At 41.9% G+C, this 24,029-nt stretch overlaps 1 protein-coding gene across 4 annotated transcripts in view; it reads left to right on the top strand.

Annotated features, from left to right (window-relative positions):
* The window catches only part of lingo2b (leucine rich repeat and Ig domain containing 2b), a 42,691-nt gene extending 21,350 nt beyond the window's left edge, over positions 1-21,341 (top strand). Inside the window, exons 1-2 of one of the 4 annotated variants that reach the window (XM_006799340.2) lie at positions 16,097-16,292; positions 17,969-21,341. In XM_006799340.2, the coding sequence (XP_006799403.2) occupies positions 18,012-19,880 (1,869 nt within the window). In that variant the 5' untranslated portion in view covers positions 16,097-16,292; positions 17,969-18,011 and the 3' untranslated portion in view covers positions 19,881-21,341. Of the gene's footprint in view, positions 1-16,096; positions 16,293-16,360; positions 16,391-17,968 lie in introns of those variants that run through there. The other 3 variants (XM_006799339.2, XM_006799341.3, XM_006799338.2) reach the window with 3 other exon arrangements.
* Positions 21,342-24,029: the final 2,688 nt, after the last annotated feature.

The following is a 24,029-nucleotide window of genomic DNA, read 5'->3' as shown; positions in this document are numbered from 1 at the left end:
TCTGAAATTTTAAATGCACATCTATATAGGCTTTTTCTTCTTCTTGGCTGAGCAGGAAGTTCCAGACGGAGTTATCCCCCACCCCACTTTCCAGTTACTCCTGAGTGGTCCTGACACATTTGCAGGTCAGATTAGATATATATGACATCTACAGCAAGTTCGCGCTCTGCCCCAGGTTGCCTCCCAGGACCTGAAGAAGATGTCAAAGAGGCATTTTAATTGGATGCCTGAAGCACCTCAGCTGCCCCAGTCCCCACGAAATGTCCAAACAAGCATCTCTGTCCATCCTACAAAGGAAACTCAACTGTTTGGTCTCATTCTTCTGGTTATTACTCAGAACATGTGGCCATAGGTGTGGGTTGGAATGAAAATCAACTGGTTAAACCAAAGCTCTGTCCTCAGGCTCTGCCTTCTCTGCACCACAGCGGTCCAGTTCAACGCTCAGATTACTCAGTCCGCCCATTTCATGCTCCACATCTGCGTCACTCGTGAAACCAGAGATCCTTAGATACTTAAACTTATTCACCACTGTGAAAACAACGGCCTCAGACTTTGAGGCGCTGACTCTTTTCTAGACTGCTTCACAGGCTCAAACTACCCCACACCGAGGTCAAGGTCATACTCAGATGACACCAGCACAACCATGTGATCTACAAAAAGCAGTTGCCATGAAATGACCACAAAAAGGTACCAGAGTTTGGAGAACTTGGAAAAAAGAAACCAGTTTACTCAGTCAAAGATCTGCTAGCTCACCTGACTGCTAACGCCCATGCTGTCAATTACCCATTCCCACTAAATGCTCGTGAAGGCTAAAATTGTCCATGCACAGCGCAGCGCCACACTCTGTCAGAGGGTTTGACGAAAATGACTCTTTCCCTTTCGCTCCAATGTCACCTTGGCTGTCACACAGACTTGAATACGTTTAGAGCAGGAGTGAATTCTCTGGAGTGGCAGTGGAGATTGCTAATCCGTCAGACTGATTTGGTGACAGGCAAAAGTGCTAATCCTCCCATGTTATTCAATGCCAGTGAGGACTGCCTAATCCCTCACAGAGGGTCTGATGTAAAAAGAGATGACGCTAACTAAACGGCTCTCTAGGAAAATGATCGTAAGGTCTGGAAGCAAGTTCATGCTTCCGGTACTCACTGATATCAACACAGCCAATATTTACTGCTGCTCTGTGTATTTTGTCTAAGTGTCGTTTGGATCCGAGCCAGAAGCGTATTAACGTCCTGACAGACAGCCTGTTCCTCAGGTGAAAAGAAATCATCTGAAGCATCGCTGGGATCAAAATCCTGCGAGAGCAGCTTTTCCAGAGTAACTGATTCACATTTAGGCTAATAGCACAACAAATACTGTGAATATATGATCACCAAAAATCCACATTTCACCTTTTGCCGCGTAAACAGCAGTTAATGAAAAGGATGCTGCTGCGACGTGTTCCTCTCTAACACTCACAGCCTAAATACAAACTGATCCGGAGCCAGTGAGAACATGCTGGCACTAAACGTCCGCATGAGTTCAAACATCTGTCGGATAAACTAGCTTTTCAGCATTCGGGCTTTCATCTGATTTGTGTTATTAATAATTGCTAACAGGCAAAATTACTTCCTAGATATGAGGAGCTGAACACAGAGAAAATACCAGGTCACATGCTGACATAGTTTGTAAGTGGAGGAGACATTCCAGGGAAGGAGGGGAGTGTAAGTTCCAAGACAAAAAAAAAAAAGAGGGATGAGAGCAAATTATAATCACAAACCCTCTGGCAGTGAAATGAAAATGAGGCTTTTTTTTAAAGCCATATTAATTATACAGCTGGCAGGAATGTCTTGCTTTGGCTTCAGATAACAAGTGTAAATACAGATGCTATTAGCTGAAATGATGTATTCCTTAACATATACTCAAGAAAATTGGGTATGCAGTCACTTAGAGGGACTGTGCTTAATGGAAAGGAAAACTTTCCAGTATTCCCACATCTTTGTATCTGAAAAACCTGCCCTTTAAAAAAAAATGCAACAGTTAACCCTTTAAGACTTACCATAGAACCAAATGGGCCAGAGCTTATATTATATTATTACATGCTGTGGAGCCATTTTTGGGAGCATTTCAAGTTGATATACATCAATACAACCATTATAGCCTAAATTATAATAATACGTATGCATTAAGTGCATAGTAATTACGTAAATTGCAAAAAAGTGCAATAAACTACAAAAAATTGAAAATCGTTTTTGTTTTTTTAACATATATTTCTAGTTAGAGAAATTTAAGAGGCTTATCCCTCAAAACTGTAAATACAAAAAAGTTGCACAAAATAGTTTCCCACCACAGGAAATTTATTTTAAGTGTCTTCATAGATTTATTTTTGAAATACACCAATTTTTATATACCGCAGGAAAAATGAAAATAAATATTATAATGCAAATTTGCAAAATAACAGCATATGCATCAAAATAAACTATTTCCAGCAGTGCAATATGAGTCCTAAGCATCCCAGAAACGACACAGAAAGTCATAAAGTCAAACATAACTTTTAAAAACACCAGTATAGGCTCATGAGGCCCTGATGGTAAAAAAAAAAAACTACATTTCCGCAAATTATGTCACTTCCGGTTTCGGGCAAGTCATGGCGGACATGCGATAGTTCAAGCTGATGGACAAGGAAGTGTTACAAACAGCTGATCAGATCGGCAAAGCCTGTTTCTGGAATATTATGTTTTTGTTGCTGCAAGTGCTTTTTATGCAGTTTTTGCAAAGCTATATGTGGAAGGAAACTGTGACTTAGGACAAACTGATGGCATAAGATGTAAGTACAACTCCTCCGGTTTCATATGCAAAAAAAATTATGGCGCTAGCTTACGTGGTTGCAGTGTTACCGGGATTTAAATAGTTATGTAAAACGGAGCATACCCGCTCAGACCGGCTTTAAACGGTTAATCATATTTTTTTTAGCAATCTAATGCAACTATATCTTTGTCAGCTGCCGACCTTTATTCGCAAAGACTGAATCTGTGAGTGAATTAATCTTTGAGACCAGCCACAGAAAAAAAAATAAGAATGTTTTTAAGTGTAGTGCGTGCAGGTGGGGACAGACCAAATCAAAGGAGCATGCTGACTTTGGCAAATTAGCTTTTTCTCTAAGAGCTATGTTAGAAAATCGATTCAGCTGTTGTGTAAAAATAATAAATACGAAGCTCTTAGCCTTTTGAAAGCCTCTCAGGATTTGGGGGTTTTATCTTTTCTGGCTAAAATTTGAGATTTGAAACAGAAAGGCCATCCATCCATCCACCGTGGGTTCATGGCTACAGCCGCTGAAGCAGAGACCCTCAGACCCCCCTCTCCCCATGCACCTGGGGGAAACAGAGGTGTTCCCCAGACGCCGTGAGACATAATATCTCCAGTGTGTCCTGGGTCTTCCCAGGGGTCTTCCCCCGTGGGAATATGCCTGAAAAAAGTCATCTAGCAGGTGTCCAAGAGACATCTCACTCTGAACCCGCCCTGAATTGACAAACACCTCATCCTATCTGTAAGGCAGAGCCCAGTCACCCTTCAGAGGAAGCTCATTCCTGCCACTTTTATCTGTGATCTTACTCGTCACTTCCCACAGCTCGTGGCTACAGATAAGGTGGGAATGTGTATCGACCAGTGAAACGACAGCTCCTCTTTTCTCCACAACAAACCTGTGCACCATCCTCATTACTGCAATCGCTGTATGAAGATCCCACGGTACTTGATCAGCTGACTTGTGGCCTTGATGAAGACCTTGGCGGTGTCCCTGGCTGCATATACTGTTAAATAATCTTGCATATTTAATTTAAAGTGAGCCTTATGAGGGAGTGCATGCAGATTCATGTGTGCATTATTAGACACAGGATGGCTGAGCTAATAGTTCAACTTCCTTCAAAGATTTGATTTTCAGATATTCAGCAAATATTCTTGAAACTGTGAAACATGGTAAGAATTACTTTTATAAACCGACACTTTACCAATTCCACAGTGAACGATGAAGGATGAGCTGAATTTAAATGGGCTGCTTCATTAGCATTCAGGCTTCAGATTTGAAAGCTTTAGTGAACACAACAGAGACAAGGTGCAGCTTACTTCTTAAGGTAAATAAAAATGCCTTATTAAAGAGATGCCTTGCTGTTTTCAAATGAAAGAACTTTCCATTGTTCTCATTTCCTCTGAAATCCAAAGAAGCATCTGTTGAATCTTAAATTCAGCGGCCGACTTGAATCAATACTTGGGATCGATACGGGCACCATATAATTGCAACAGGCCCCTACTAGGACAGTACAAATGCCTCCCATGAGTTTTGTGGCAAACATAAAGATGTTGACAACAAGAGACCATCTAACAACGATGGGCTCTTTTTCCCTCGTTATTTTTAGAGGTAAGCGATATGTGTAAGGTAAAACTTGACCTTTTAAAGTAGCAGCACCTCTCTGACGTAGGATTGTAGATTTTCTCTGGTTGAGTAAAACCTGGAACTATATGTTTTTAAATATGGTCGTTGGGATTGCACACAAGTTTAACAGAAGAAAATCTGAACCTCTACCGCAGCAGCAATAAGCCTCCCTGCAAATGTGCTAAAACCTATCAGTAATATAGTCATGAAACACATTACGCAGGACTTGTTTGCAGGAGATAAGATGATTAGAATAGAGAGCAAAAACATTCTGGTGTAATATGTTAAGACAAATCTTGTTTCTGTGAATGAGGAAGGCCCCTTTGAACCAGCAGTGGTATACGTCTACCATGAAAAATGGATGAGTTCTACCTCCCAAGACTAAAATTAGACAGAAACCTAATATGGTGAGTGTCCTTCAAGTAACACTCGGATTTATAAGCAACAAGGAAAGAGAGCGAGAGGGTGAGAAAAATCTACTACTCTACAAAACTCTTGCCAGGATAGGCAGGAGACAATAATGCCGGTGGACACCGCGTGGAAAATCAGATCATTATTTTGTTGGAAACCGAAGCGGCCATTGAAATGAAGCGATGAGATATTTGAAGCAATCACTTCTCACAGTGTGATTACTGTCCTTCTGCGACGGAGGTAGAATATAAAATGGCTAGAGACTAACACACAGACCAGTATGAATATTGATGTTACAGTACTATTAGTTACAGAATTGAGTGTCTGTGCGACACATTTGAAAAAGGAGATTTTAAACTGAATCACTTGGAAAGCAGCTAATGGATTGCCTACTTAACTATTTCATTATTTCAGGAAGGACCTTAATGGACGATTTGGTCTTTTAGCAGATGAGAGAAATCTTTGAGAATCAGTAGAAAAAACTACTTGTGAATGACTCATATTTAAAAGAGCAAGCTTAAGGGCTCATTTATCAAGTAAAGCTCTTCCATGTATCTGACATGTTTGACTGTACATTAGAAGGCTGAAAATGAACCGTTTTCAAAAGCAGAATGGAGCTGCTTTCTGTCAGACACGTCTGCTATACTAGATTGTTGTGTTATAGTTTTACTTAGATATGACAAGAGTCTGAAAAGTTATTATTTGGGACATTATGCAAATGGTCTGCTACTTATATAGCACTCTTCTACTTCAGATCCTCTTTAGGCATTTACACAAGCATCGTTTTGTGCATCTAAGTGCTTTTCTTCTAAACTCCAGTGGATGCATTGGGTCCAACTCGGGGTTCAATATCTTGCCTAAGGAGACTTTGACATGCATACTAGAGAAGACACCAACATTTCCATTTGTAGCGATCTCTCTACCTCCTGAACCGCAGCTGCCTGATTGCTTAGTGATCAATTTTTAAGTATATTTTGCAATGGAAGCCTTCGGCCTCAGTCCGACCGGCCTAGAGACCAGTTGCGATCCCCTTGGCAACCACTTGCAATCAAAGCAAGGAGGTTTTTGATGCAGCAACTTTGCGACCAATTTCACTTAGCTGGCGACCACCAGCAGGGGAATACATCGTTCCATATGGATGGATGTCTGCTGGATGCTGTTTCTAGGCTTGTGTCCCTGAAGCCTTGGCTAATGATCACAGTTCCTCTCAGTCATAAATTTCATTTCTATTTCATGCAGATTATTCTTCTGCCAGAACAAACAATAACAGAAATCTGTGAGATAATTTATTGGCCACTTGGGGGCAGTGCAACCAGCTGAAAAATAATAAAATAATAAAATTGAATTGTAAATTACTGTCCCATTTAGAGTTAAGATCCCTTAATACTACCTTATGAATGACAAGTAACCTCATTTGTGACATTTGGTTTCAAAATATCAAAATTAAGGTAGCAAAAGTGCTAAGATCCAGGCTTCACAAGTGGATTTTAATTAGCAATAGGTGAGGTCACTACATGCATCTCCTTTATATATAACCAATGACAGCGAAAGCTTTTAAACATACAGCAAAAATACTGCAAAAAGCCTTTGGACCTTTATGACTAGGCTTTATGGGATAGTTGCTAACATTGTCTGTCTTTCATGATGAATAGGTAGCACAAACCTTTTCCTTATTTCCTTTTTTTTTTTACCATAATGCCAAAAAATAGTAAAATAGAGAGGACGATGGCGACTAAATCACTGAATTTAATTATTTCATGTGAATACTGAAAATCAAAAGGACTCTTAAATGATCTTAATAAGACAAAAGCAACATTCATACAATGCTACATACACTTTTACATAAAAGTGACTTTCCAGGGATTAGACTGAAACGTAAATTTGATATATTTTCAAGATGAAACATATCTGAAAGTTGCTGTGCTCTATGATATGTCATCCAAAGAATATTATATAAAGAAGCAGTATGGGAATCCGTTGTCCATCCACAGTTTATAAAAACCACAGCTCTTCCTTCAGTATTTGTCAGAATTTAATCAAATTTGCACGTAACGATCGTGTAATTGGTCTTCGCCCAAATTGCGCTCAAGGCTGAGGTCACATTTGTCGTTTTACTGGTGAATTGTGATGAACTGTGAGCCAGATGAGCTAATTGTGGCATTCTGGATTTATTCTTATGAACTGAAAACTAAAAATACAGTAGAATAAGTATAAAACAGTGGAGTTCCACATACAAAATCTTCTTTAGATCGCCCTAAACCGATGTAGTTCATTCAAGCCTATAAAAGCTGGCTAATACTAACTTGTTTTAATTATATTGTATTGTATTGTAACTTCAATTTGTTTTATCTATCATCCTTATTTTCCTTGATCTAAGGGGTGGCTGTAGCTCAGGTGGTAGAGCAGGTCATCTACTGATCGGAAGGTTGGTGGTTCGATCCCTGGCTTCCCCAGTCTGTATGCCAAATATCCTTGGGCAAGATACTAACCCCAAATTGCTCTCCGATGCATCCATCGGAGTATGAATGTGTGTGTGAATGTTACTTAGAAAGCACTTAGAAAAATGTGCTTGTGTGAATGGGTGAATGTACAAGTTGTGTACAGCGCTTTGAGTGCTCAGAAAGAGTAGAAAAGCGCTATATAAGAACCAGTCCATTTACCATTTACCATTTTCCTTGATCGAGTTAGTGGTGCACGTTTGAGAATTCAGTTTTGACTAACATTTTACAAACAGGGTTTTTGTGTGTCATAGATGGCACGTCAGCCGGTGGAGGAACACAATGCTCGCATTATTCATGTCCACAGCATGGACGCTGTGTTACACCACATTGCTGTTTGCATTTAGTCGCACTTCTAAAAGCTGTTGTGCAAAGGCACTGCACACTCCCTCCCTCTGTCTATCAGTATGAGCAAACACTCACTAAGTATTAACTGGACTGTTCTAAATCCAGAGACTGTGGGGTAAAGCAACATCCCTCGTGAGCCTGCAGCACAGCAGACGCACAACAAGCCACATGGTAGAAGACAGGATACGCTGGTGATGGCTCAACAAGCCACAGCTTCAGAGGGAAACGTGGCCACTGGTGCAGAAAGAAGCTGTTTAATTGGCAGAGTTTGGAGGCACAGGCTCTAATTAGCCGAGAAGAACACAGTTCAACTTCCGAATCCTAACAGCACCCTGAAAGCTCTGCTGACATTTTGCACTCTGCAGGGTGGTCAGTGGGTGTGCAGAGTGACACAATTCCCAGAATAGAAAATGCATTTGGCTTGTTAGTATTTGTGGCGAATACACAGCGAATTATCATTAAATCGAGCTCCGGCTGCACCCAAGGCAGAAAGCATCAGCAATGCCTTTCTGCTGCTTTTGCTAAATCTCAGCTGTCCTCTAGCTCCCCTGTTTCTTTCTTTGTCTAATGGCATTAGTAGAATATGCAGTCCTAATATTTTGTTAATTCACCGTGTCACAGCATAGTTGCTTGTTGAATCATCATTAGCGTTTGCACGCACATTTGTTTGTGCATCAGATATGCACAAAAACGATGACTGGTTCAATGACATGTCCTCTCGGGTCAATTATCATGCAGAGTATGTTCCCGCCGATAATAATCGCCTACATGTGAACTCTCCCATGTGAAATAATTCCATTATTCATGCCACTCATACATCTGGAAATGAGCAAAGCAGAACATTTTATTATTTAAGCGAGAAAGCAAAAGGATGAATAGAAGCGCACCGTTTTTACGACTCTGGTGATCTAAAGTGACAAATGAAAACTTGAAAGAAATGCAAGCTTTTTATAATGCAAAAGCAAGAGTAAAATCTGCATTAAAGTCCTTTGCAGGGGTTGTAGTGGGAAGAAAATGATAATGGCTTATTTCCAAGGAGCTGGCTGCAAAATAATTGCAGCCATGTAAATGAATTCAACAACAGACTCACGTTTGCGAGCCTGTGGGAGGAGGAGAGGATTTATAGTGAAGATTATTATGCACCGTAACCACAAAGACAACACATGCCTTTAATGTTATATAGCTACCTCTAGCCACACATATTGGCTTAACTGTGCAAACATCATTACCTCAAAGTTGCAGTCCTGCAAATGGTGCTTTTCACAAAACTGCAGCACAACGCATTGATTTATTGCACACCTGAGGGCAAAAAGAAACGTGATGGACACGCTGTGTCAATAAAATGCATTATTAATCCACAGATGCGGCCACAGATATTGTATAAAATAAAGGTTTTTTTACGGTCCAATTAAGTCCCTCCCAGTGTAAATTGCGTTTGCTCTGCTCCTGTCAAAGGCCGCAGATTTGGTAAGTGGTGCGATAATGAACAGGGATTTAATGGTGCTCATCTTGACAGATGAGCCCACAGATTAAAATCAACACGTGCGCTGAACATTGCCTGAGTATTACTGAGATCTGCTGGAAGAGCTGCAATCAGTTTCTCCAGCTTCACGCAGTAAAAAGTACATTAGAAGTCACGGTCAGCTCAGGAAAACATGGGTTTTTATCTAATCTTGTATGCGTGACTCTCCTTCACTTCTTCATGCATTTCTGCTTTATGTTCTTCTCCCCTCTCTCTCTCTCTCTTTTACCCTCTTCTTTCTTTCTCTCTCCGTCTCACAGTGACTCATGCATCACCCTACAGCTCCTTTTCGGCTGTCAGATTTTCTACAGTTTCACTGTGACTCTAATCCAATTCAGAACCAAATCCCAAAACGTTCAACCCTGTAGGCTGCCCTTCTCAATGACCCGCCTTACTATTACAATTTACCCAGAATTCTATGGGCTTTTGTATATTTTGCATCTTGAACTTGACAGAGTTGGCTCCAACTCTTTCTAAAAAATATTGTAAAGCTCAAAGTGAGAAGCTGCATCTATGGTACTGTATGTGTGCCACTGTATGTCAGCCTGGGTCAGGCTTGTCAGAGCCACAGATTTAAATAGGCCACTCGCAGTGTTGAGTCATATGTCAGTGATGTGCAGATTACTTGGTAAATGCTTTCATATTATAGTTCTGGTCTCATTATGATTTTAACAGAGGATAATAATCATCCCTTTAACCCTTTACATGCTGGAGGCTTCTGCACCGTGATGTGGCTGTCTCTCTTATTAAAAGTAACCAGTAGCCCATTCAGTGAGGAGGCGGTCAGGTACAGCTGTGAGTCAAATGAACGTTCCATTGTTTATTTTTTCTCTTTAAAATAAATCACATTTAGCACAGTTACAGCTGAGCATTCGTAGAATAAGTCCTGTGTCATCATGTTTGGTGACTCATTGTTATAAGACTACTTTTTACTCTCAAATGTATAATTAGGAATTTGTTGCTGTTGTTTTCCATCAGGATTATTGGATTTCAAAATTTCCTAATGGTAGAATTTTTTGAGTTGCTGAATTTTCATTAAATGTTTTCACAGTTTAAATATTCAGATTAACATCTGCGTGTACTTTAAAGCGATGCTTTCTTTCATTTTCCGTTCAATTCGTCCATAGTATTAAGTTAGTGTAGCTTAAAAGTAGGGGTGCAACAATACTCGTATCGATATTGAACCGTTCGATACAGTGCTTTCGGTTAGGTACGCTTATGTATCGAACAATACAACATTTTTAATTTATTTTATCAACTTTCCTTCTGACGATGCTGTCTGTGACGAGCGCTCAGTGGATCTGTGCTCGACAGTGCAGCCTAGGCGGAGTAATCGAACGCAGATTCACTGAGCGCAGTGCAAGCTAGCAGACAGAAGTTAAGCTATCATTGCAACATGGCAAATTGAACCTCCCCCACCCTCATTCAGATCTGGCGTTTGGAACTATTTTGGTTTTCATGTGACGTATGACCCTGAAGGTAAGCATGTCATGGACAAAAGTAAAACAGTATGTTGGATGTGCCAGCAATGCTCAATTACATTGGTGGGAACTAGTGCGTTAGCGCAGTTAGCTCGTTAACGTGTTGGCCGTCCAGCCCCATGCACGGGCGATCTGCGGTAGCTCGTTAACGGAGATTTGCCGTGTTGTGGCGTTAACGTCATTTCAGATTAACGCTGATAGCACTAGTGGGAACACAACGAATATGACTGCACATTTACTCCGACATCATCCTAGTGCAAAGACAAGTGGAAGCAGACAAAAACAACAAGCACGCATGCTACAAACTTTATCCGAGTCATTTAGACAGCCGTTAGCACATGATTCTCCTTATGGGGACCTGATATGTTTAATATGTTGCTGAGAATATAGCCCAGAAGAAGCGTATAGTATAGCTTTTATTTTGGAAAGAGCCATTTCTCTGTAATAAACTCTCTTTTCCAAAGATGAGGGATTTCTCGATCAGAGAGATTTATTTTTTTATTACTTTGTTGTTTCAGCAACGTTAAATTTAAAAACTCTACGTTTGAGTTAAAATATATATTTATAATTTTAATAAATAACAAATTAAAAAGGCATGAACATTTTTTGTGTATCGAAAAAATATCGAACCGTGACACCAAAGTATCGAACCGAACCGTGAATTTTGTGTATGGTTGCACCCCTACTTAAAAGTTATGAGTTGGAAAATACTCCTTTTTCTCTTTTCCTTCTAAAAAAACGCAGGCTCGGTGTTACATTTGTCTATCACATCCTGCACTCTTCACTGTGGCGAGCTTAAAGTTCACTTTGCACCTCCATCCATCCATCTAACCATTACCTGAGTTCAGATCACAGACACAGCAGTGAACGCAGACACACCCAGACCGCCCTGTCCTCGAGCACCTCCTCCTCAAGCTCACCCAAGTCAGCCAAGAGACCCAATCTCTCCAGTTTTTCTCCATAGTGTTTCTTATCTATCGGGACCAAGTTGTAACTGGCTGTATTTGGGAAAATGCAGAGTTTAGAGTTAATGCACCAAATCCACTAACATATTTATCCAGCCAATAAAAATTAAATACCAACAGTTCATTCTATGTATTGGTCTGCACAAATCCAGATTGATATATCTGACTCTTCAGTAACCTGGCTAAATTCTTCCGTGTGTGTGTGTGTGTGTGTTTATTAAGTCCATAAAGGAACAAGAAAAACTTTTCACACAAGCTGGGTGTTTTTTTTTAATTGCTTATAAAAGATTTAACAAAGATAATGAAACACTGAACTTTTATTCAGCAGTATTGGCCGTATAAATCCACCTGCGTAGTTAAACAACCGTCGTGTCCAGTTTACACTGTTGTTAGCAGGCTACTGCTCTTTTGAATGATGCCTCCAGCCACAAATTTCAACACTTCAACACCTGCAAATTCTAAACATGATCACCTTTTGCATCAGTATCAATGGTCGTGTCCAAATTCATGGGCTGCATCCTCCTGAGGCCTCATTTGTAGACCGATTACGTCACAGCGACGCGCCGAAGGCTGTCCAAATTCGTAGACTCCTCCGAATGCAGCCGACAAATGCGTCCTCCTTTTCCCTGAATTTGAAGGATGGGTCGGGTGTGTCCTTCGTGGCCTACCATATCCCAGAATTCATAGCACGGCCCAGCCAAACTCCAGTTTCCAACAATGGCGGCCGCTACTAAGTTTTAAAATTACTCATACTAATCTTTCTGGGTCACAAAATAAACTTTTAACATATTTTCAGGCGAGAAAGTAGCTGTGTAAACTTCAAATATCTGCTCGGTTTATCAAGATATCGCATATTTGCAAAAGTGCTTCGATGTTTTCGGAGACGTCCGCTACCCACCAGCTCGACAGCTAGCTGGGAGCTCGAGGGTTACTGATGCGGCCGAGAACGGCACACATCATTTTCAGATCACCGCGGACTTTCGCTGCTCGGGTTAAACGTAATATATAAGTCACTTAGACAACCTAAAAATGTTATTGTTGGGCTTTTTTCAGTGTTTTGTTTGTTCGTGAGTAAATCGGTTTGGCTGAGATTAAAGTTACTAGATTAGATAAAATAAAACTTTATTAATCCCTCGGGTGGGTTCCTCCTTGGTTTTTACACAGCTGACTAAACGTCAAACAGAAAACTGATTAAACAGAAGTGTGAGACGGTTGAGAATTTACGCCAGTGTCCTGTTATATTTTAGATAGCAAGGAGCAGACGGCCGAGTTTATTAAACTCCACCAGACAGCGGTGACGCTAATCAGAAGGCTAGACCGTCCAATTTCACAGCCGTTTACTTCCGGCCTACCCGACCTTCTGAGGACCCGACCCACGTAGACCGCGAAGGCCGGGTCCTCAGGAGGATGCAGCCCATGAATTTGGACACGACCATTATCTTTCCTTCCCTCCTCCCTGAGACACCGGCTCAGGGGCAATGGGAAGAAGTAATAATCATCTGTGGGCTCTACTAAAGACCTGTTTTATAGTATACATAAATATTCTTCACTGTTAATATAAACATATTGATGCTGTTTTAAAAGGTCATGAGCTCATGTTTTTAAATGTGCTGTTAGATGTTTAATAACTGGCAACCCAGTACAAATGTGTTCCTTTCAGTCTTGTTTGTATTTTTTCGTTTCTTCTTTTATTCCTCTGACTCTTTAACATGTTGGAAATGGGCTTTCTTTCCCATCTGCTTTTCACTCCCTCCGCCACCTGTCATCGCCTGGAAGTCTGAAAAGCTTTTTGCTGGGAACACAGAGCCTTCGTCACAACAAGCTAGTTAATCTCTGGTTAATTCGCACCAGGTGCTACTCAGTATAGAACAAAGTTGTTGCTGCAGAAAACACCATTGTTTCAGCAAAGGCCTCGCTTATTTTTGTTTAATTATGCCACAATGTTAAAAAGATGTGGGGTACAGTTACAGGATTTGCTGTATTTTTCTAAGATTTGTGTGTCTTGGGTAAGTAAGTAAGCAAATTTAATTTAGCATTTTACAATATGTCTAAAAAAACCATCGATGTTTTTAGAAGTCTGCAGAAGTCCCACTAGAAATTGGTGTGGTGATCTGAGTGGCTGTGGAGTAACTCTGATAGAAGAAGCTTCCGTGACATAGAGGGCTTCGAATGTGATCTGGAGGAGGATAATGCAATTAACCAGTGAATGCTCTCTTGCAGTTTCACTTAAAAACAGTTACAGTGTCAAAGGTGATAAGAAACAAATCCACTGGTAATTTGTTTTCTTGTGTTTGTGTACGCAGTAGGGACTATACGCTCACAGACCACTTCATTAGTTACAGCTTGCTAGGAGCAGTTTGGACCCCATACAGTCGTCAGAGCTTCCTTAATTCTTTGCGACACAGATTCATGAACAAGGTGCTGGAAACATGACAGATTTTGGTCCCCATTGACGTGGTAGTACCGCACAGTTGCTGCAGATCTGTTAGCCGCATTATCCTGCTGGAAGGACTGGTACACTGAGGTCTGTGGGATGCACATAGTTAGCAAAAATATTCAGGGAGGCTCTGCTGTTAAATGAGACTTATTTGGTACTAAGTGGCCGAAAATGTGCCAAGAAAAAAATCCCAGCTTGAACCTTTGATACGGGGCAGCTGGATCCACTTTCATGCCATTTATGCCAAATTCTGACCCTCCCATTCAAATGTTGCAGTAAAAATCCAAACTCGGCAGACCAGGACACACTTTTTAAGTTTTGTGTTGTCCTGTTTTAATAACCTCATATAAATTGTAGTCTGAGTTTCCAGCTTCCAGTGTGGTCTTCCGCTACAGTGGCCCATCTGCGTCAAGGTTGGACATGTTGTGTGTTCACAGATGCTCTTCTGCAAATCTTGGTTGTAACATGGTTATTTGAGTTACTGTTGCTTTCTTGCTGCCATGCAGTTGACTGATTGGATAATTGCATTCACAAGCAGCTGAATATATGCTATATGTAACACAGAAGTCGGTGTGTGTATATTGGCAATGTTTCAGAGTATGAATTTTTAATGCAATGGTCAATAGATCACTAAATGGTTTTTGTATTTAAAGACTTCCACATTTTATCAAAGTATTTTCTGATCACTAAGTACATCCTCATCCATCTGCAGGCACTTCAGAGATTCACACACTTAGCCAGACATAACCAAACAATGAATAATGAGTGAGACTGATAATGACCACAGTCCCGTGATTTTTTTTAAACGTTTGTTTACCAGGATGTGAAACTCTTTTGTGAGAGTGCCCTGAGCTAAGAGAGGAACCATCACTACCCCCATCTACTCACACATACTTTTAAACATCAGTCACAACTTTTTCAATAGCCAAACAAAGTTTATGGTTGGTTTAAAAAACAACTTTTAACCAAGTTAAAAATGATGAAAGTTTAATTTAACTTTTGTTTACTACTATTTACCATTTTGCAATGATGGTTATTAGAAAGTGTGATCAGTTATCCGTTCAGCTATTCTGTGGAGATAAACTATAACGGCGAGCAGCAGAGTGGTGTTGGGTATGTGTGGGGACATCAAACAGACTGCTGGTCTTTAGAAGAATCAAAGCTACATCAGTTTTCAAGGTTATGCGCTTGCGCAAATGGTGAAATAGTATTTTAATCCAAGGACATGATTTGGAGTCTTGTGGGAATCACCTTTATTGCACCAGTGCATGGGAACCTGGACAGATTTTGATTCATGAAGCAATATAGTAACTGTACAGTTTTTTCCACAATTTCTGCTTTAAAATGCATAAAATTTTCCTCTGCTTCATTTTTTAAAACCTTTTCTAACTGTGGAGAAATTAAAGCGTAAAACAGCAGCCAGTTTACTCCTGATAAAAGCTTTAATAACTGACGAGATGGTGCCGTTTCCATTTGTAGGCTAACTCTCAGAGCAGAGCCGTGGCAGGACCGCCTGACACACGACTCATCAGCACATCAGCAGGCCAGTTCCCCACTGCAGCAAAAGACAAGTGGACTGTAATTATTAAACAGAGAAGCAGGGAGGAAGAGACGCTGGCGGGTGAGGGCAGACTGATAAATACACAACGAAAGAAGCAGGCATGTGGAAGGATAATAAGGTAGAGAGACATAGATAGTTACCAGAGCACCAGATGGATGGGCAACAAGACAGGCCGACAAATAGGCGCTCAGAATGACGGCTTGGAAACACCTTAAAGTGAGCTTGGCTCCACCAGCCAACCTCAATTTCTACCCATACATTCAAATAGTTTGTTGTCTCAATATGAAAACTAAATGAATATGGAAAAACATCACCCCCCGCCCTTACTCTATCCCTTCCTTTTTTCATTAATTTGATTGGCAGACAACACAGAGCGGATGGGAGTAAGGGTTTGTAGTTGCTGTGGCAACGGCCTGCTCTTTGTTAAAGGCTACATTCCTGGCATCTGATGTGTCTGCGCCGCGATCGATAAAAACCCAGCCTGCAGGGACTGATGAACGGACTGGGGCTTTTGCCAGGCAGGAGCGCGGAGAGAAAAGGAGTTAGGTGGAAGATGTGTGAACAGGAGGATACGGAGATAAAACAGCGATAGAAAGAAAAGGGGAAAGAAAGGCAGAGATATGGAGATGCGAGCGGTGCGGCTGATGAGCTGAGCGGTGGGGTGAGTGCTGTAAGAAAGAGGATGAGTGAGCGTGCATGGCTCCTTCTGCCTCATCTCAGCTATTTTCTGAACGTCACTCACTTCACTATCAAAGTAAGGTACGTGTCTGTCTGTGTGCTCATCATCTGCTTACCTTGGCAGGATTTTTGCTTTGCGAGCTCCGCGAGCAGTCGAAAAGCTTTTCTAAAGGCGCCTTTCATATTTCTCCCATTTTTCTTCGCCTTTATCACAGAGCATTCAAATTTCCACCACTCACAGATGTGCCTTACGTTTTGCACACCTAATTGGCAAAGATAGCCATGAGCAGAATGCAAATACTACTGGTAATGAGGCAATTATGGTCAGCCTCTCTGTCTACATAGCCATCTGTCAATTCAACAACCTGTGGCTGCTCACTGGTGGTTTTTTCTGTCAAAGTCTGTGTCTTTCCGAGCCATGGAGAGATTCGGCTCTTAGAGATAACATTTTACTGTTGAACTCTGCATCCGTCTCCTCATTACCCTGCCGTTATCTATGCTTCCTTTCCAGCCCTGCCTTTGCAGGAATGGAAATTATTCGCAGGGCAAATGAATAAAAATGCATATTGAAATTCACTAAAGCAGCCTCTGAAAATGATTAGTGTGTAATCACCTCACCCATGTGGAAAAAAAAACTTATGCAAGTGGCCACTTTTGCATTTGTCTCCTTAAACATAATGGAAAGAATTTGGTTTGAATGAACTCAAAATGATTTAACTGGAAACAGTTGCATGTACTGTTACGCAAAGCAGCAAATGTGGCCACGGTAAACACCTTTTGTATAATCACGAGCTGAGAATAAATCACGTGCACGGCGAAACATGCACAGTGGCTGCAGAGGTTTTAGTCTACTGCGCTGCAAAAATTAAAATGTATTTTTCAAAATACAATAAGTATTGCTGGGTTATTTAAGCAGTGCAAAGTGCAATACAAATGCATGCACCATAACGAAAAAATGATGAGCACAGAAAAGAAGAGAAAGCATGTGGAACTGCCATTTGTCACAACATCTTAGTGAAAATTATAGAAACACAATGTGCAATATTTAACAATAAGTGAGTTGACTCAATATGCCAATCGCTAAATAAATACTTCCATTCATTGTGTTGGGGTTACATGTGCTGGCAAAACTCTGTAGATTTAATTATAGCAGCAAACACACGCTGTCCTTTCATTTTCTGTTTAGTCTGGATTTTAGTTTGAGCTCCTGCCACATGTTCCACTTCCTAACCCACCCCCTCAGACACGCTACAAAACCAATACTCACACACATCCAGCAACAACAAATCCACATGGGCATTCAGCCTCAGTGGACTCTAACGAGGGGCATTTCTCGCCATCGGGCTGAAACATCTTCCATCCTCGTAAAACATCTCCAGTTAGCCTGCAACCTTTTGTGCTAACACAGTGATGAACGTTCACATTTTTTCTGCGGCTGATATTTCTATTTCTTGCTGTGTCTCGCCCTGCTGGGAGTTTAATTCCCTCATATCCACCTCGCCAGGAAAAGGGACAGTTCATTAAAGGAGAACAGAGTTGGCAGCTTAAGTAGACAAAGTGTAAAAGGTTGTAAAAGGTTGAAAAATGCACGAAGGCGGAGGAGGGGGTGCAGCCTGAGCGTAAGTGTAATTTAACACATTTCTTGTTCATGTCTTGCAGAGCTTGTTCGTGATGGTGCTCTGTATGCACAAGAAGCTGTGCCATGAAAGAGGGCATCGTGGGTAAAAGAGACATGCGACACCCAGCGCCGCACCACTGCCACCTCTTTCTGGGCGGGGCCTTGCTGCTTCTCCTGGCCAGCTCGGTTCTGAGCTGCCCCGCCCGATGTGATTGCTCTGCTCCAAGCAAATCGGTCAGTTGCCACCGCAAGCGCCTCCTCACCATCCCCGAAGGCATCCCCATTGAGACACGTGTCCTAGACCTCAGTAAGAACAAGCTGCGCGTCATCACGCCGGACAACTTCTCTTCATTCCAGCAACTAGAAGACCTGGATCTCAGCGACAACCTCATCAGTGCGGTCGAGCCTGGTTCGTTTCGTTCTCAGCTTGCTCTCCGCTCGCTCAACTTCCGCAGTAACCTTCTCCAACTGGTTCCTGTCGGCGTTCTGTCGGGCCTGACCAACCTCACCCGCCTTGATCTCAGCCACAACAGACTGGTGGTTCTTCTGGATCATGCCTTTCAAGATCTGCGTAGGTTGACATCACTGGAGGTGGGCGATAACGAGCTGGTTTTCATCTCTCAGCGGGCCTTTACTGGATTACTCGGACTTCGAAGCCTGACACTGGAACGTTCCAATTTGACGGTCGTACCTAGTGACGCTCTGGCACATCTGCACAGCCTGGTCGAGCTGCGCATGCGCTACCTGAGCATTAGTTTCCTTAAGCCTTTCTCTTTTAAGAGGTTATCTCGTCTCCGCCATTTAGAGATTGATTTCTGGCCCTGGCTGGACACGCTGCCTCCCCTCTCGCTGCATGGCCTCAACCTCACAACATTGTTCATAACCAACACTAACCTGACTGCCTTCCCAGGCACAGCACTGCACAACCTACCCTACCTCACGCATCTCAACCTGTCCTACTGCCGCATCCAGCACATCCACCAGGGAGATCTGGGCCAACTCCCACACTTGCTGGAGCTCCGCCTCCAAGGGGCTCAGCTGGTTTCTATAGAGCCCTTTGCTTTTGCGGGCCTCAAATCTTTACAACTACTGGATGTGTCAGAGAACCGACTGGACTCTCTGGAGAAGGGAGTGTTCGCCTCTCTAGACAGCTTGAAGAGGCTTTGTTTGGGTGGAAACCCGTTAGTGTGCGACTGCAGATTGCTTTGGCTGCTCAACAGCCACAAGCCCCCTTCTCTGCAGATTTTGGATGTCCAGCCTAAGTGCAGTGCACCTCAGAACCTCATTGGGCAAACTCTCCAGGACCTCAAGGAGCCTCTGGTGTCCAAGTACATGACCTGCACCAAGCCACGGATTGGACCCAACACCACACAGCTGCTGATGGCTGACGAAGGCCAGCCTGCCCGTCTGAGCTGCATGGCAGAGGGAGCGCCACAGCCGTCTGTGGTCTGGATTACACCTCACAGACGCTATATCACAGCCAAAAGCCGCGGTAGGGTGGAGGTCCGACCAGATGGTACCCTTGAGATCAAGACAGCAGAGCTGCATGACCACGGGGTGTATAGGTGTATTGCCAGTAACCCCGCTGGCAATGCTAGCCTTTCAGCCTCTTTAGCTGTGAAGAGTCTGAGCATTGGGGATAGATCTCACTATAGCAACAGGAGCACAAATAATCTGACAGACTCCAACAGCACATCGGGGAATGGGACTGCACTGTACAACATGACAGACACATTAGACATTAAGACTATCATTATATCTACAGCCATGGGCTGCCTGTCCTTCCTAGGTGTGGTCATCTTCTGCTTCTTGTTTCTGTTTGCCTGGAGCCGAGGGAAAGGACGCCATAAGAGCAACTTCGATATGGAGTACGTCCCTCGCAAATCCAACGGGGCTTCAGCAGAGGCGACGGAAACAAGTGGCCCACGAAGGGTCAACATGAAAATGATCTGAAAAGAACGCAGACTGACACACACCATAACGGTGTTAACGGCACAGTGCACACATATCAGTTAGGGGGGGGAAAAAAGAGTTTTTTCTATGACACAGTGGATTTGTGACAAATGAAAGTCATGTACATTTATAGTGGGTGTCGATATGACGGTGACGTTGTGGACATGTGACCATAAAAGTGATATATGAAACCGTGGACGTGTTTATATGAAATAATGTTCTCATACAGTACACTGAATATAATACTATAACCAACATATCAATATGGGAGTGATATAGTGTTGCACTAGGCATGTGATTCAGTGGTGATGTGATGAGTAATGATGTTGTCGACTCACCGTGACATCAAGGTGAAGGAGGGAGCCGCCGGGAGTGACAGGGGACGTCGTTGCGTGGCAGTAGAGCTATCATCGCTGCAACATGTCAGGACTAAATTGTCTAATACCCATCTTAGCTGCAGTGTGAAAGGTGCGCGTTGTGTTCATGTGTGCGTGCGTGCTTGTGTGTGCGCGTGCATCTGTGTGCGCATGTTGCATTCGTGTGTTTCTTTGTGCATGTGCACGCATTGCCTTTCTTGTCGGGTGGAACAATTAAAGCGAATGATGGGGTCCAAAGCATTTTTCCAGGCCTTTTTCTTCTCGTTCGGTCATCGTAACGACACCAACGCCACTGTTGAGTAAAACAGAGGATTATATATGTTTGTATGCAAAATGACAATTAATATATTCAAAAGAGATGCTGCATAGCTACATTATGAAAAGGGGTCATTGTCCTCCTTGGAATGACTTCAACACTGGATAGTTTTTTCTAAACTTACAGAAATGTAGTTCTAATGTGAGGCCAGAGCTTTGTCTTTCCCTTGGAGCTCACTTCCCAGCAAAACAAAACGCTTTTCCTGACAAACAGCAGTGGACAATTCTGTTATTGCTCTGGAAAGGCTTCTAGCCATAGAAATGGCATGTTAAACCCATTTTATAACATAATAAATCATTGGAGATTTTTCTGCCAGACAAATCCCCTGATATGATATAAAAGCTAGACACAATGGCAAAGATTTACTGGCCAGTGCCCTCTTTGGGACAAGACACAGTTGAGCTTCGCAGATTTATGGGTTGAATTCCCCTTCCTCTCGCATTTTTTTTGAGCGCATCACTTCAAGCTAGCGTGTCGGGATGCTTCCCAGGGGGTACCGAAAGGTCCTGGGTATTTAATAGATGGAAATTTTAAAGTTGTAGTGGATCTTGTACTGTTTAAGGGGGGGTTTCCGTTGTTGTTGAAATTGTTCTAAATGTTTCGAGAAAACAAAAAAAAAAGTGACTCAATTAAGGGCAATTCTTTGTAATGCAGGGATGTGGGTGTTAACTTGTGTGATCCTGTTGTGATAAAATGTTCAAGGTTGTATAATTGTTTTCATATGACAAATTTATGGGTATATTTTCAAAAGGAAATAAATCTTAATCATACCCCTAAATCTGGAGTTGCTGTCTATAATATCACTTCTTCATAAGCAAGTAGGCATGATTTTATATGACTGAATTAATGTGATTTTTACTTGTTTTATTAGTTTAATATTATAGGAACAGTGTGGCTGATATGTCATGGTGTCAAACATGCACATTTATGAGCTATTTTGGCTCAATTAATTGCACTCTAACATCAGGAATACCACACAGTGCTCAGCATGGTGGCGGTTTTTCAAAGTTAAAGCATGCCGCTTTAATATGCTACAGTTCAGTGCTATTTATCACATCTGTAGTCAAGCTAGCTGCAGTTGGCCACTTGGGTTTTGATAGTTAACACAAGTATCCATAGCCCCAGGGATCCCTATGGTTTTGCAGATCCTGAAACACCAAATCATTGACAATAAAAATTAAAATGAAACAGTTGGATGAATTGTCATGAAATGGTGTTTATGTTCCTTTTTTGGCAATCACATTAAATTCCCTAACATTTGAACTTTTAACCCTCTCGAGGCAGGCGTTGCCGATTTGCAACTAACAACCTGATTACCCCACATACCAACACACGTTCTCACTCGCAAAGCGTAACATTTTACGCTAGGTGACAAATCGTCAACATATTACGTTTTCGGCTACCCACCACGTTCCTAAATGACCTCGGAAAAATGAGGAAATGTGAGAACCGTATGGACTCAATCTACACATGTTCGCTCTTTTTCTTCAAATCGCTTAGAAACACGCTATTTAACATCATTAAAGTCCTGGTTAAGATCAGGAAAAAGGTTATGGTTAGGGCTAGGGATAAGGTTAGGTTTAGGGCTGGAACGTCTATTACCGCGGGAGCGTCATTGCACTGGATTTCAGCCATAACCCGCCGTGTACCATAAGAACGCTGAAGGTCTCCTTTTGCGTTCCTCAGGAACGCCGCGGGACGTGACAAAACGTCAGCATGTTACGCCTCGGGAGTGAGAACGGGCTGCACATACATATTTTATGAGGGTTTTTTTTTTACTCAGAAGTACCACTGCAGGACCTGGTTGTGCATTAGCAACAAAAAGTTTAATTTGAGCCTGAGAGGGTTAAGATCTTTGGTTAATGACGAAATCTAGCAAAACCAAGACGTGATGAAAATGTTAACTATGAAAATCGGTATGCTAACAGTCACACGATGATGCTAACATTTATTTGAGGTGATAAGTGTGTCCCAATTCATAGGCCGCATCCTTCGGAGGCTGCATTTGAAGGCCGATTACGTCACAGCCAAGCGTCCCAATTCGAAGGCTGCTCCAAATGGATTACCGTGGATTTGAAGGATAGGTCAGGTGTATCCTTCCTGGCCCAACCTATCCCAGAATTCATAGCTTTTAGCTGAAGCTCTGTACCATACCTGATCATACCGCACCCTCAGTAAACAGCATGACGTCAAACTAAGAAATATAAATACAGCCCATTTACATTAAGTGCATTACTTATCTAATTAATTCTCTTTAACCTGGAGATCGCTGTCAAAGGGTGAGGATGTATCTTCAAATCACACTTACTTTAAGAAGTTCTCACACTTTAATTCACAGCTTGAGTTTTTTGGGCTGCTGTCATTGGGGACATCATTTGTGCTCCTTTTAAAAAAAATAAAAATAAACTGTTAACACTTACATGTAAATAATATAGATTTATGCCTATCTATGAATGTTCACAGGTTGTTAAGCTCAAATTTCTGACTTTTAGATCAGTTCAGATAGAAATTATTGAGTGTCCTGTTACAAGTAGAACATGCTCTGATAGGTATTTGGTGTTTTATATCCCATGCAGTTTTTGTTGCATCTGTCCCTGCTGTTTTCTGCATGGTGAGATCCAGCTAGCCTTTCTGCTTTACCAGCTGGAAGCCTTGTATTAACCTTCAACACTAGTTGATGCTGGCTTGTTTGTTATAAATTTCTCTACTAAAAATGTTGTCTCAGTGATTTTAAAAGAGAGATTTTACTGAATTAAGAGGAGGTCTGAAATCCTGCTGATCCTGCTTTAGGACAATTTTGTCCTAATAATCAGATTGCTGATTATTGACTAAATGTAAATCACTAGTCCTTATCATCAATCACCAGCTAGCTACAGTGCTAACAAAGTAATATTTCTGTGACCCCAAAATATTTTAAACAAATATACTAAATAAAAGGCTTCCAAAAAGAGAAATGAAAATTCAACTCTGCTATTAAATTTCTTTCTCACATAGTCCACCTTGGACGTGTTCTGCTGCAGAGTGAATCTGAAGAAACCCCTGCACATGACCATGTTTTCATATCCAAGCTGATCTGGTTGTGCAGCACACCTCCGTGTGGTCCAGACTGGAGCTGGAAAACTGCGACTCCATGCAGTTATTTTGCTGTTTACACTGATCAGAAAACATTAAAACTGGGCCACATGAAAGAAAAACATCAGAACTGGGACACTTTGAGCTGTAGCGTGTATGTATCCTAAAAAAGCCTGTAAATTCTGGGAACACGCCACGTTACATGACCTGACTCTAAGGTAAGGCGATAACGTACATAAGGTCATATCGCTGCTTTGTTGATAACAACAGCTGACATGTACACATCCTCACACTGAGAAATGGGCAAAATGTACAAAGTAATGCCAGTTATGCTGCTCCAATAGAAAGCTGCGTGTGTGAAAGCTCACACAGAATATTCAGGCT

The sequence above is a fragment of the Neolamprologus brichardi genome, chromosome 19 (genome assembly GCF_056152115.1).
Source record: "Neolamprologus brichardi isolate AB-2024 chromosome 19, ASM5615211v1, whole genome shotgun sequence".
Taxonomy (NCBI): domain Eukaryota; kingdom Metazoa; phylum Chordata; class Actinopteri; order Cichliformes; family Cichlidae; genus Neolamprologus; species Neolamprologus brichardi.
This window is presented reverse-complemented; position numbering and strand designations above follow the sequence as displayed.